This window comes from Salvelinus fontinalis, chromosome 33 (assembly GCF_029448725.1).
Source record: "Salvelinus fontinalis isolate EN_2023a chromosome 33, ASM2944872v1, whole genome shotgun sequence".
In the NCBI taxonomy this organism is placed as follows: Eukaryota; Metazoa; Chordata; class Actinopteri; order Salmoniformes; family Salmonidae; genus Salvelinus; species Salvelinus fontinalis.
This window is the reverse complement of record NC_074697.1, coordinates 34,961,118-34,974,327: the sequence shown is the minus strand read 5'-3', so window position 1 is coordinate 34,974,327 and position 13,210 is coordinate 34,961,118. Positions and strand designations below refer to the sequence as shown.

Sequence of the window (13,210 nt, the reverse complement as noted above, 5' to 3'; positions counted from 1 at the left end):
GGATCGACTTTCCCCGGCAACCGCTTCTGCTCCAGTTCATCCAATTCAAGTGCCCCTGGCAGTTAACCCCCTGGCTGAACCTCGTCTGCCGCCTCCCCAATGGTTCTCAGGGGATCCGAGTGTTTGTAAGGGGTTTTTCACCCAATGTTCTCTCTCCTTTGAGCTGCAACCATCGTCGTTTCCCACCGACCGGTCCAAGATAGCATATATCATCACCCTGCTGTCGGAAAAAGCCCTAGCCTGGGATACTGCTGTGTGGAATGCCCAAAGTCCCTGCTGTGCCAGCTACTCTACCTTTGCTGAAGAATTCAAGCGAGTGTTTCAAGGTCCTACCAACGGCCCTGACTCAGCCAAACAGCACCTGACTCTCCGCCAAGGTCGGCGCAGCGTGACGGACTATGCCATCCAGTTCCGCACTGTGGCAGCAGCAAGTGGCTGGAACGACGAGGCGCTCACAGTGTGTTTTTTGAAGGGTCTTTCTGACACCATCCAAGATGAACTGGCCACTCGGGAACCACCGGACAACCTCGAGTCCCTTATCAAGTTGGCTTCATGCATAGACCAGCGTCTGAGAGAGAGAGAACTCAACCGTAGACCGCTCACCCTAGCTCCTATCGGTTCCAGTTCCGAGTCTCCACCTTTATCCTCGCTGGCTCCACCAGAACCCATGCAGGTTGGACGCATCTCCCAGGCTGAGAGAGACCGCCGGATGAGGGAGCGATGCTGTCTATATTGCGGCAAACCGGGCCATTTCCGCTCCACGTGTCCCGGGCTCCAGGGAAACGCACTCTCCCGTGCAGGCCTGGGAGGACTGTAACGGGAAACATAACCTCCTCCCATCCATCCAACTCCCGCCTGCTCATTCCAGTTACCCTTTCCTGGGACGACCACGAGTTTTCTCTTCAAGCTTTGGTAGACTCTGGAGCCGCAGGTAACTTCATGGATGGGGTCTGGGCGAAGGAGAATGGCGTTCCTTCTGAACCTCTAAGTGACCCCATAAGGGTTACTACGTTGGATAGAAGCCCTTTGGGATCTGGACTTGTCACTCGTGCCACTACCCCCTTGCGACTTTCAGTTTCCCAACACCAGGAAGTGATGAACTTTCCTCTGATCTCCTGTTCCGAGTTCCCTCTCGTCCTTGGTTATCCCTGGCTTCACAGCCATAACCCTCACATCGACTGGTCTGTGGGCACTATCAAGCAGTGGGGTCCTACGTGCCAAGCCACTTGTATCTTCCCGAGTTCCCAGAGTTCCCCTTCCGAGTCTCTAGAATCCATCGACCTGTTCCGAGTTCCCTCTCGTCCTTGGTTATCCCTGGCTTCACAGCCATAATCCTCACATCGACTGGTCTGTGGGCACTATCAAGCAGTGGGGTCCTACGTGCCAAGCCACTTGTATCTTCCCGAGTTCCCAGAGTTCCCCTTCCGAGTCTCTAGAATCCATCGACCTGTCCCGAGTTCCCGAGTGTTACCATGACCTCAAACTGGTATTTAGCAAACAGAGGGCCACCAAACTACCACCCCATAGATCTTACGATTGCACCATCGACCTGTTTCCGGGGACCTGCCCTCCCAGGGGTCGGATCTTTTCCCTTTCTCCTCCCAAACGAGCTGCTATGGATACCTACATCAAGGACGCTCTGGCAGCAGGCCTCATGCATCCATCTACCTCGCCGGCGGGAGCAGGGTTTTTCTTTGTGGCCAAGAAAGACGGTGGATTACGACCTTGCATTGACTACCGGGGACTCAATGCCATAACCGTCCGTAACCGCTACCCGCTACCCCTTATGGCCACAGCCTTTGAGCTGCTCCAGGAAGCAGTTGTCTTCACTAAGCTTGACCTGCGGAACGCATACCATCTTGTGTGGATCAAACCCGGGGACGAGTGTAAGACCGCTTTCAACACGCCTACTGGTCACTACGAATACTCGGTGATGCCCTTCGGCCTGACCAACGCCCCGGCTGTGTTCCAAGCGCTCATAAACGATGTGCTTAGGGATATGCTTAACATCTTCGTGTTTGTTTACTTGGATGACATCCTCATCTTTTCGAGCTCCCTTCAAGAACACACTAAGCATGTCAGACAAGTGCTCAAACGCCTCCTAGACAGCCATTTGTACGTTAAGCCGGAAAAGTGTGAATTCCATTCCTCTCGAGTACAATTCCTGGGATTTATAGTGGAACCCGGTCGAGTCCAGATGGACCCCAAGAAGGTAGGGGCGGTAGCGGATTGGCCCACCCCCAAGTCCGTTAAGGAAGTTCAGCGTTTCCTGGGCTTCACCAACTTTTACCGCAAGTTCATCAAGAACTTCAGCTCGGTGGCAGCCCCTCTCTCAGCTGTAACCAAGGGTGGCAACACAAGGTTTCTGTGGGGAAGAGAAGCTGAGACGGCCTTCCAAGGACTCAAGCAGCGCATCCTCTCTGCTCCCATCCTGACACTACCAACGGCGGATGAACCTTTTGTGGTGGAGGTAGACGCATCAGAGGTTGGGGTTGGAGCTGTCCTGTCTCAGAGGGGTGAAGACAAGAAGCTTCATCCTTGTGCCTTCTTCTCTCACCGGCTTACCCCGGCCGAGAGGAATTACGATGTGGGAGATCGTGAACTCCTAGCGGTTAAGATGGCATTGAAGGAATGGAGACACTGGCTCGAGGGGGCTTCTCAACCGTTTCAAGTGCTTACGGACCACAAAAATCTGGAGTATATCCAGCAGGCGAAGCGGTTGAACTCCAGACAAGCTCGATGGTCTCTTTTCTTCAGCCGATTTCAGTTTATCCTCACCTATAGACCCGGGTCGAAGAATCTCAAACCGGACGCCTTGTCACGAATCTACTCTCCTGCCATTCGAGAAGATACTGACATGACTGTCCTTCAGGCCGCTAAGATCGTGGCTCCGATCTCGTGGCAAGTGGAGGATTCCGTGAAACAAGCTCAAGCCATCGAACCGGGCCCTGGAGGAGGTCCTGCTAATCGGTTGTTTGTTCCCAAGGCAGCAAGGTCCCAAGTCCTTCTGTGGGGGCACTCCTCTCGCCTCACCTGTCACCCGGGCGTAGGTCGCACCTTGGAGTTCATCCAGCGTAAGTTCTGGTGGCCCACCATAAAAGAAGATGTTGCCACTTTCGTCAAGGCCTGTTCCGTGTGCTGCCAGGGCAAATCTTCTCACCTCCGCCCTCAAGGACTCCTTCACCCTCTATCTATTCCCCACCGACCCTGGTGCCATATCTCGTTGGACTTTATTACTGGCCTTCCTCCGTCCCATGGTAATACTACGATCCTAGTCATCATCGACAGGTTTTCTAAGGCGGCCAGGTTTGTTCCCTTGACCAAATTACCTTCTGCCAAGGAAACAGCTGAGTTGGTGATTAACCATGTGTTCAGAGTCTTTGGGATTCCGCAAGATATGGTTTCCGACAGAGGTCCCCAGTTCGCCTCAAGGTTTTGGAAGGCCTTCTGCCAACTCATAGGGGCCACGGCCAGTTTATCTTCAGGGTACCATCCGGAGTCCAATGGCCAAACTGAGAGGATGAATCAGGAGCTGGAAACCACCCTCAGATGCATGGTTTCCAACAACCCGTCCACATGGTCATCCTTCATTGTTTGGGCCGAGTACGTGCACAACACCTTGTGCTCCTCCTCCACTGGTATATCCCCGCATGAGTGTCAGTTTGGCTATGCGCCTCTATTGTTCCCGGACCAGGAGGCAGAAGTCAGAGTGCCTTCAGCCTCGAGGTTCATCAGACGCTGTCGGCTTACGTGGAAGAAGGCACGTCTTAATCTTCTGCGTTCCTCTCAGCAGTACCAACGACAAGCCAACAGACGTCGCCGTCCCGGTCCTACCCTGTACCCCGGCCAGACAGTATGGCTCTCAACTAAGAACTTACCACTACGGGTGGAGTCTCGCAAGCTGTCCCAGAGGTTCATCGGTCCCTTTAAGATTGCCAGGAGAGTCAATCCCGTTACTTTTCGCCTGCACTTACCCAGATCCCTTAAGATCAATCCAACATTTCACATTTCTTTATTAAAACCTGTTGTTTTTTCTCCCCTTATCACGGCAGGCAGACCTCCCCCTCCGCCCCGTGTCATCGGTGGCCAGTCGGCTTATACCGTCCACCGGATACTGGATTCCCGCCGGGTGCAGCGGTCCTGGCAGTATCTGGTGGACTGGGAAGGCTACGGTCCCGAGGAGCGCTCCTGGGTTCCTGCCAAGGACATACTGGACCCTGACCTCATTCGCCAGTTCAGGACCCTCTACCCTGAGAAGGCTGGTAGGAACGTCAGGAGCCGTTCCTAGGAGGGGGATTCTGTCAGGTTTTGGCCAAGACTGTTCGGGTTTTGGTCACTAGATGTCCCCATTGCACCTTTTTTGTACCTTTTGTTTTTCTTGCTCTAATTATTGTTTGCACCTGTAGGTCATTCCCTTGTTAGTATTTAAACCCTGTGTGTTCCTCAGTTCCTTGCTCAGTCATTGTAAGTTAGCACCCAGCCCCAGCCCAAGCCTTGTTTTATACAGATATTTCTCTTGTTGGATTTTCCAGAGGTTTTCTGGTTTAGTTCTTGTGTATTATTTGAGTAGTCTTTTGAGGTTTGTTTTTCCCTGCTGTTTTTTACCACTTTGTGGAGTTTCTTTTGTATTTTGGAGGATTTCCATTTTGTGCCTCTTGGCTTTATTTTTGGACATTGTGGATATAGTTTCTTTGCCTGAAGATTTTGTTCTTTTATTAAACCACCATCTCTAGTACTGCTGTGTCTGCCTCATCTTCTGGGTTCTGACGATTATTAGTGACTGTTTCTCGCAACGGGTCCTGACACATGTGAACTTCCCAACTTGTCTCACCATTCTTTTTTCAGCCAGCGAACATTCCATTGCATCGACTCCCATACAACAAGATATATGAAAGGTGTTAAAAACATAGAAAGCGGTTATCATCTATCAATTTGATCAGGGGCTTGTGGGGAACAATTTAGTACCATCCAACCTTTGCCACACCAAATTGGACACATTTTTCTGCTGGCCCATGGACTGTAAGTGGGATAGGCTGTGACATGAAGGCAGATGGACAGACACTAAGACTTACCATGGTCATGAGTGTCTTTTTCTATTCTTAGCGGCCTCTCCCTCTCCCTGCCCCGGTCTCTCTCCCGCTCCCTCTCTCTCTCTAGCAACACGACCGACTCAGTCTCTGTCTCGTTGTCCTGAATGCCGGAGGCGTTCGCACTGATGAGCAGGTTAAATAAAAAGTCAAAGGAGAAGTAAAAGAGAAAGAAAATAAATGAATTCAAAGAGAAGGGGTTATATTTATTTTCCCTTCTCCTACACACAACCGTCTGACAGACACACTAGCAAGTCCCAGACAAGTCTTTGTTGCAGACCCATGCCGTTTAAGTGTCAAGTGCTGCTACCAGAATGTCAGTATGTGTTAGCGTCAGCCTCACCAGAGAGGAGCTAGCTACAAAGAGAACGTGAGCGCCTGTCTGTGTGTGTGTCTCTCCGTCTGTTTGTAACTGCTGCATGCATGTGCACACCATGTATGTGTGGTTATGTACATGCATGCATACGTGTGTGTGTGTGTTTGTGTGTTTGCGCATGCATACACGGACACACACGTGCATGTGTGTTTATTATGCATGAGGATGAGCATATGTGTATGTACATTTGAGCGCTGCAGTGGGCAAAATTGCAGTAACCAGTGCTGACCAGCAGAGGGAAAGGGGTGTTCTCTCTGTGTGTGTATGATGTGGGTGTCTTATTACGACCTTCCCAGCTGGCTGATTTAATATTGACCCCGAGTTCCCATGGGGTAGGCAGAGGAGAGACACAGACGGACAGATACTAGATATGATTTCAATAAAAATACAAAAATCACACACAAAGACATACACACACACACACATTATTTAGCTCTACACCTCACCATAGCTAAGTCAAGGCCACTTCCACACCACACTAGAGGGGGGGGGGGGGGGGGTTCGATCAAATGGATCAACTAGAGTCACACACATGCATACACAGACACACACTTTGCAGATACTGACTGAAAAGAGGGGGGTCTTGAGTCTCCGATTCCGCCGGTCCTCTCCAAAGGGGGTGGCAGCTCTGCCTGGCTGTCTGCACACATAGAACCCCCATCGGAACCCCCGTGAGAACCATCTGCTGACACCAACTGGGGAGAGAGAGAGAGAATGACAGAGAAAGTATTATTATTGCCTGTGCTTACTTTGACACTGTAAGTGCTTTAACTTTCCATGTCCAAAAAGTATATTGAATTGAGAGAGAGAAAGTGAATGAGTGAGTGAGATAATGATTGCGAGAGAGAGAGAGGTGAAGGGGGCTTAGACAAACCTCAGATAAAACCCTATTCCCTATTATATTGCACTACTTTATACCAGAGCCCTATGTTTGTCATTATACTACAAACTTTATTCTCTGTCTAGGGCTGTATTCAAAAGTAGTGCACTATAAGAGGAAACGGGAATCCTTTGAGACACAGACACAGTGAGACACATACAGATAGTGAGCAACAAAGTCAGTCATGATTTTGAGTATAAGTTTGTATGCGCGACAGTCTGTCGGAATTGTAAATGTGCTTATTGACTAGGTGGACACAAGACAGACACACATACAGTCCTCCATTGACAAACACACACACACACATATTCCCTTGTTTATTTGGAATGTCCTCCCAACCACCCTTCCATCCCCTTTTTCTCAGATTCAATCAGTAAGGCCCAGGATATTTCAGGAGTGTTGTGGAGCATCCTGTGATTCCAGTTAGCTAATCTAATCGGCTGGGGAAGTAGGGAGAAGTGTTCTGGTCTGCCTCCTAAGCATCCACCAACATAGTGCAGGAATAAAGCACTGGGGAGCAGCCTTATACTATGTGCGGGCCAGAATTTTTCTTTCTTTTTTATATATACAGTACCAGTCAAAAGTTTGGACACACCTACTCATTCAAGCGGATTTCTTTATTTTTACTATTTTCTACATTGCAGAATAATAGTGAAGACATCAAAACTGTGAAAAAACACATATGGAATCATGTAGTAAGCAAAAAAAGTGTTAAATCAAAAATATATTTTAGATTCTTCAAAGTAGCCACCCTTTGCCTTGATGACAGATTTGCACATTCTTGACATTCTCTCAGCCAGCTTCATGAGGTATTCACCCGGAATGCATTTCAATTAACAGTTTTTTTTTTAAACGTACTTGGCCGCAAGTGGATCTTCCAGCAAGACAATAACCCCAAGCACATATCAAAATCCACAAAGGAATGGTTCATCAATATCTTTCAATGGCCATCTCAGTCTTCGTACTTCAACACCGTTGAAAACCTCAGGTTGGAATTGAAGGTGGGCAGTCCATTGTCGCAGTTGACGTATATCAAGGACCTGGAAATATTATGCAAGGAGGAATAGTCTAAGATCCCTCCCACTGTGTTCTCCAATCTCATAAAACAGTATAGAGTTGTTGGGCACGCAGTGATGTGGGCTGGTGTGGATATAATACCAGGGCCAAGTTCTTGTCCCACTCCCCTGACTTTGACATTAGGCTATTTAGTGTAGATCGCTGACAAAAAAAAAAAGACAATTTCATCCATTTTAATCCCACTCTGTAAAGCAAGAAAACGAGGAAAAAAGTCAAGTGGTGTGAATATTTTCTGAAGGAACTGTAGTTTCTGTTCAGATACACACCTCCTATTTCACCATGCAGTAAGCTCACATATCGGCATAAACAGTACTGTATCCCCTTAAGGTTGCCCATTCAAGCCCCAAGCTGCAGCCTCTCTGCCTATCTAACAGGCCAACGAAATCTCTAGGCAAATGGTCCAGCACTGGCTGCCACACTTTAGTACAGATGTATCATTTTTTTTTCCTTTCATCCTAGCGCCACTTTGTGCGATAGGCAAAACCTTAAAAATCTCCCGATACCACTGTGTAATCTTTTCTTTATCTAGAGCAGTGTTTCCCAACCCTGGTCCTCGAGTACACCCAACAGTATACATTTTTGGTGTAACCAAAACTAATCATCAAGCCCTCAATGAGCTGAATGAGGTTGATTTGTCTCGGGCTACAATGAAAATGTGTACTGTTGGGGTACTCAAGAACCAGGGTTGGGAAACACTGACCTAGAGGACATTGCAGACTAACACCAGCGTTCTACAGTTTGGGAAATGCATATCTCCCTGATATGCTTCACTGCTTCCTCAGCTTGCTTTATACAGAAAAGAGGAGAAGGGAAAAGAGAGGAGAAGGGAAGGGAGGTGAGGAGAGGAAGCAGAGCGAGGGGAGTGGCATCTGCACTTCTCTCTTACGGCCAGCAAGGGGAGCTAATGAGGTCCAACCACACACCCAAAATACAGTGTTCAATCGTGAACAGGGAGTCTAGCCAGCTCAGTGATGGTTATGACCAAAGCTCGATCAAAAATGCAGCCTGATTCAGCCTCGCCCCTCTTAGATGCTGATCTTGCGTCAGTTTTGCATTTTTCTGACTAATGGTTAAGGTTATGATTGGGGGAGGGCAAACGGATTCTAGATCTGTACCTAGGGGAAACTTCCTCCCGGGGCAGGGGAAAGGCAGAAGGCAGAAAAGAGGGAAGGAGTCAGTAGACCAGGCCAAATACACTACATGACCAAAAGTATGTGGACACCTGCTCGTCGAACATCTCAATCCAAAAATCATGGGCATTAATATGGAATTCCCCCCCTATATAACAGCCTCCACTCTTCTGGGAAGGCTTTCCACTAGATGTTGGAACATTGCTGCGAGGACTTGCTTCCATTCAGCCACAAGAGAATTAGTGAGATCGGGCACTGATGTTGGGCGATTAGGCCTAGCTCTCAATCGGTGTTCCAACTCATCCCAAAGGTGTTCGACGGGGTTGAGGGCTCTGTACAGGCCAGCCAAGTTCTTCCACACCGATCTCGACAAACCATTTTTGTATGGACCTTGCTTTGTGCAAGGAGGCATTGTTATGCTGAAACAGGAAAGGGCCTTCCCCACTATTGCCACAAAGTTGAAAACACAGAATCGTCTAGAATGTCATTGTAAGCTGTAGTGTTTAGATTTCCCTTCACTGGAACTAAGGGGCCTAGCCCGAACCATGAAAAACAGCCCCAGACCATTATTCCTCCTACAACAAACTTTATATTTGGCATTATGCATTGGGGCAGGTAAAGTACACCTGGCATCTACCAAATCCAGATTCGTCCGACTGACTGCCAAATGTTGAACCGTGATTCATCACTCCAGAAAACACATTTCCACTACTCCAGAGTCAAATGATGATTTGTAAAAAATAAAAAAACTGAAATATAACAAGTATTCAGACCCTCTAATCAGTACTTTGTTGAAGCACTTTCGACAGTGATTACAGCCTCGAGTCTTCTTGAGTATGACGCTACAAGCTTGGCACAACTGTATTTGGGGAGTTTTTCCCATTCTTCTCTGCAGATCCTCTCAAGCTCTGTCAGGTTGGGCAGGGAATGTTGCTGCACAGCAATTTTCAGGTCTCTCCAGAAATGTTCGATCAGGTTCAAGTCCGGGCTATGGCTTGGCCAGTCAAGGACATTCAAAGACTTGTCCCAAAGCCAGTCCTGAATTGTCTTGGCTGTGTGCTTAGGGTTGTTGTCCTGTTGCAAGGTGAACCTTCGCCCCAGTCTGAGGTCCTGAGCAGGTTTTCATCAAGGATCTCTCTGTATTATACTCCGTTCATCTTTGCCTCAATCCTGACTAGTCTCCCAGTCCCTGCCACTGAAAAACATCTCCACAGCATGATGCTGCCACCACCATGCTTCACCGTAGGGATGGTGCCAGGTTTCCTCCAGATGTGACACTTGGCATTCAGGCCAAAGAGTTCAATCTTGGTTTCATCAGACCAGAGAATCTTGTTTCTCATGGCCTGAGAGTCTTTAGGTGCCTTTTGGCAAACTCCAAGCGGGCTGTCATGTGCCTTTTACTGAGGAGTGTCTCCCGTCTGGCCAGGCTACCATAAAGGCCTGATTTGTGGAGTGCTGCAGAGATGGTTGTCCTTCTGGAAAGTTCTCCCATCTCCACAGAAGAACTCTGGAGCTCTGTCAGAGTTGCCATCGGGCCCGTCTTCCCCGATTGCTCAGTTTGACCGGGCGGCCAGCTCTAGGAAGAGTCTTGGTAGTTCCAAACTTCTTCCATTTAAGAATGATGGAGGCCACTGTGTTCTTGGGGACGTTCAATGCTGCAGAATTGTTTTGTGCTTTGACACAATCCTGTCTCGGAGCTCTACGGAAAATTCCTTCGACCTCATGGCTTGGTTTTTGCTCTGACATGCACTGTCAACTGTGGGACCTTATATAGACAAGTGTGTGCCTTTCCAAATCATGTCCAATCAATTGAATTTACCACAGGTGGTAAATCAAGTTGTGGAAACTTCAAGGATGATCAATGGAAACAGGATGCATCTGAGCTCAATTTCGAGTCTCATAGCAAAGGGTCTGAATACTTATGTAAATAAGGTACTTCTGTTTTTAATACATTTGCAAAAAATGCAAAAACGTTTTGCTTTGTCATAATGCGTTATTGTGTGTAGATTTGAGAGACAAATATTTAATCCATTTTAGAATAAGGCTGTAATGTAAAAAAAAAAAATGGCGGTCAAGCGGTCTGAATACTTCCCGAATACTTCCTGTATGTTAGCTCATGGATGTGAGAGGAGTAGATACATTCTAGCAGTTTCTAAAGAATTTAGCTAGTCTCGTTCTTTCTACATAAGTGTTCTCTTGGAGTCATATTCTTTGAGTTTCAGCCCAGCCTGCCTAGGCTACAGTGCATTCGGAAAAGTATTCAGACCACTTGACATTTGATTCAATTGTTGTTTTCTCTCTCCCATCAATCTACACACTACCCCATAATGACAAAGCAAAAACAGGTTTTTAGAATTTGCTGAAATCTTCAAAGGTTGCCACCCTTTGTCTTGATAACTGCTTTGCACACTCTTTGCATTCTCTTAACCAGCTTCATGAGGTAGTCACCTGGAATGCATTTCAATTAACAGGTGTGCCTTGTTAATTTGTGGAATTTCTTTCCTTAACGCGTTTGAGCCAAACAGTTGTGTTGTGACAAGGTAGGGGTGGTATACAGAAGATAGCTCTATTTGGTAAAAGACCAAGTCCATATTATGGCAAGAACAGCTCAAATAAGCATCAGAGAAATTACAATACATTACTTTAAGACATGAAGGTCAGTCAATACGGAAAATTTCAGTCGCAAAAACCATTAAGCACTATGATGAAACTGGTTCTCATGAGGACCGCCACAGGAAAGGAAGACTCAAATGTACCTCTGCTGCAGAGGATAAGTGAGTTACCAGCCTGTAAATAAGGTATCTGTTTTTTTATTTTTAATACATTTACAAACATTTCGAAAAACCTGTTTTTGATTTGTCATTATGGGGTATTGTGTATAGATTGCTGAGGGGGGGGGGAATGTATTTAATCCATTTTAGAATAAGGCTGTAACGTAACAAAATGAGGAAAAAGTCAAGAGGTCTGAATACTTTCTGAATGCACTGTAGCTGGTCTTGGCTGAGTCATTCCATCTCACCTATCAGACAGCGATGGACTTTGGTTTCTAGAGCACAACCGAGAGTACACAAATGAATGACAAAAAACCAACCAACTACACACACACAGCTCTCAAATGCACGCACAAAAGCATCGTCACACACAGTTGCCAACACACAGCAGGACAGACACACAGACACACAGCTCCCAAATGAGCGAACCATCTGAAGCCAAAACAGATCTCACCAAAACCCATTAAACAAGTTTGTTAGCTGTTGCCTAGCTAGTAAACAGTCACACACACACATACGTGATGTAGACACACACACACAGTCTGCTCCTAACATTCCACAATTCCACACATGCATCCTATCAAGTAGTGTTTTACAGCTCAATTTTGATAATAATTGTGAGGTATACCGTCATGTAACCTTTACATACAGTAACACCACGGTGTGATGCATTTTAAAAGTGTTAGGAGTGTTAACATACACGGGCCTCTTCTCGACCTCCTGATGAGGGACGTCTGCACACAGAGGGGTCATGCAGGTATACGGAGAGAGAGAGGGAGAAAGAGAGACCGAGAGACAGATGGAGAGAGAACAAAAAAATCGGGCTGTGGTTGAAATGAGAGAGAGAGAAACACTGAACTGCGGTGGAATTGAGAGAGGGCATAGGTGATGACGGTGATAAACATGAAGAACAGATGCTCACCCATGACACGACCCGGCCGTTGAAACAGGGAAGTTTGGCATTGTCGTCTGAGATCTCCTCCTTCACCACCCTGAGGGGATAAAGGAGGGAGTCAAAATCCACCGGGTTACACACATCACAACATTAAAGGCAACCTCACTCAGTGGCCAGTTTATTAAGTACACAACCCCGTCCACGAAAATGGTTCACTCCTACAGAGAGTGAGTCACGTGGCCGTGGCTTGCTATATAAAGCAGGCAGACAGGCGTTGAGGAATTCAGTTACAGTTCAATTGAACGTTACAAACGGGCAAAACGAGTCACCTAAGCAACTTTGAGCGTGGCACGATCGTCGGTGCCAGGCGCGCCGGAACCAATATCTCAGAAATTCGCCGGCCTTCTGGGTTTTTTATGCACGACTGTGTCTAGGGTTTACCGAGAAAGCTGCGGCAAACAAAAAGCATTCTGTCAGCGACAGTGTATGGGCAACAACAGCTCGTTGATGTCAGAGGTCGAAGGAGAATGGCAAGAATGGTGCAAGCTAACAGGCGGGCCACAAACCGGCAAATAATGGCAAAGTATAACAGTGGTGTGCAGACAACATCCCGGAACACACAATTCGTCTGTCTCTGTCACGGATGGGGTATTGTAGCAGACTACCACACCGGGTTCTACTCCTATCTACTAAAAACCAGAAGAAGCTGCTCCAGTGGGCACGCGATCACCAACAATGGACAATTGAGGAGTGGAAAACATTGCCTGGTACATGACAGCGAGTTCAGTTTTCTTGAGTGGCCTACGCAGTCCCCAGACCTCAACCCAATAGAGCATCTTTGGGATGAGATGGAACGGGCTGTGGAATGTTTCCGACACCTTGAAGAATGCCCCGAAGAATTCAGACTGTTCTGGAGTCAAAGGGGGGTTCGACCCAATACTAGATGGGTTTACTAATTAAACTGTCCGGCGAGTGTATACAGTGGGCTCCGAAA

At 47.5% G+C, this 13,210-nt stretch overlaps 1 protein-coding gene across 4 annotated transcripts in view; it reads right to left on the bottom strand.

The window, feature by feature from the left end:
- Window positions 1-13,210, bottom strand: part of LOC129832120 (segment polarity protein dishevelled homolog DVL-3-like) — a 55,051-nt gene that overhangs the window by 19,445 nt on the left and 22,396 nt on the right. For 2 of the 4 annotated variants that reach the window (XM_055895901.1, XM_055895900.1), the window contains exons 2-4: window positions 12,244-12,313; window positions 6,031-6,158; window positions 5,073-5,212 (exon numbers count right to left, since the gene is read on the bottom strand). In XM_055895901.1, coding sequence (XP_055751876.1) covers window positions 5,073-5,212; window positions 6,031-6,158; window positions 12,244-12,313 — 338 coding nt within the window. The remainder of the gene's footprint in view (window positions 1-5,072; window positions 5,213-6,030; window positions 6,159-12,243; window positions 12,314-13,210) is intronic. The other 2 variants (XM_055895902.1, XM_055895903.1) reach the window with 1 other exon arrangement.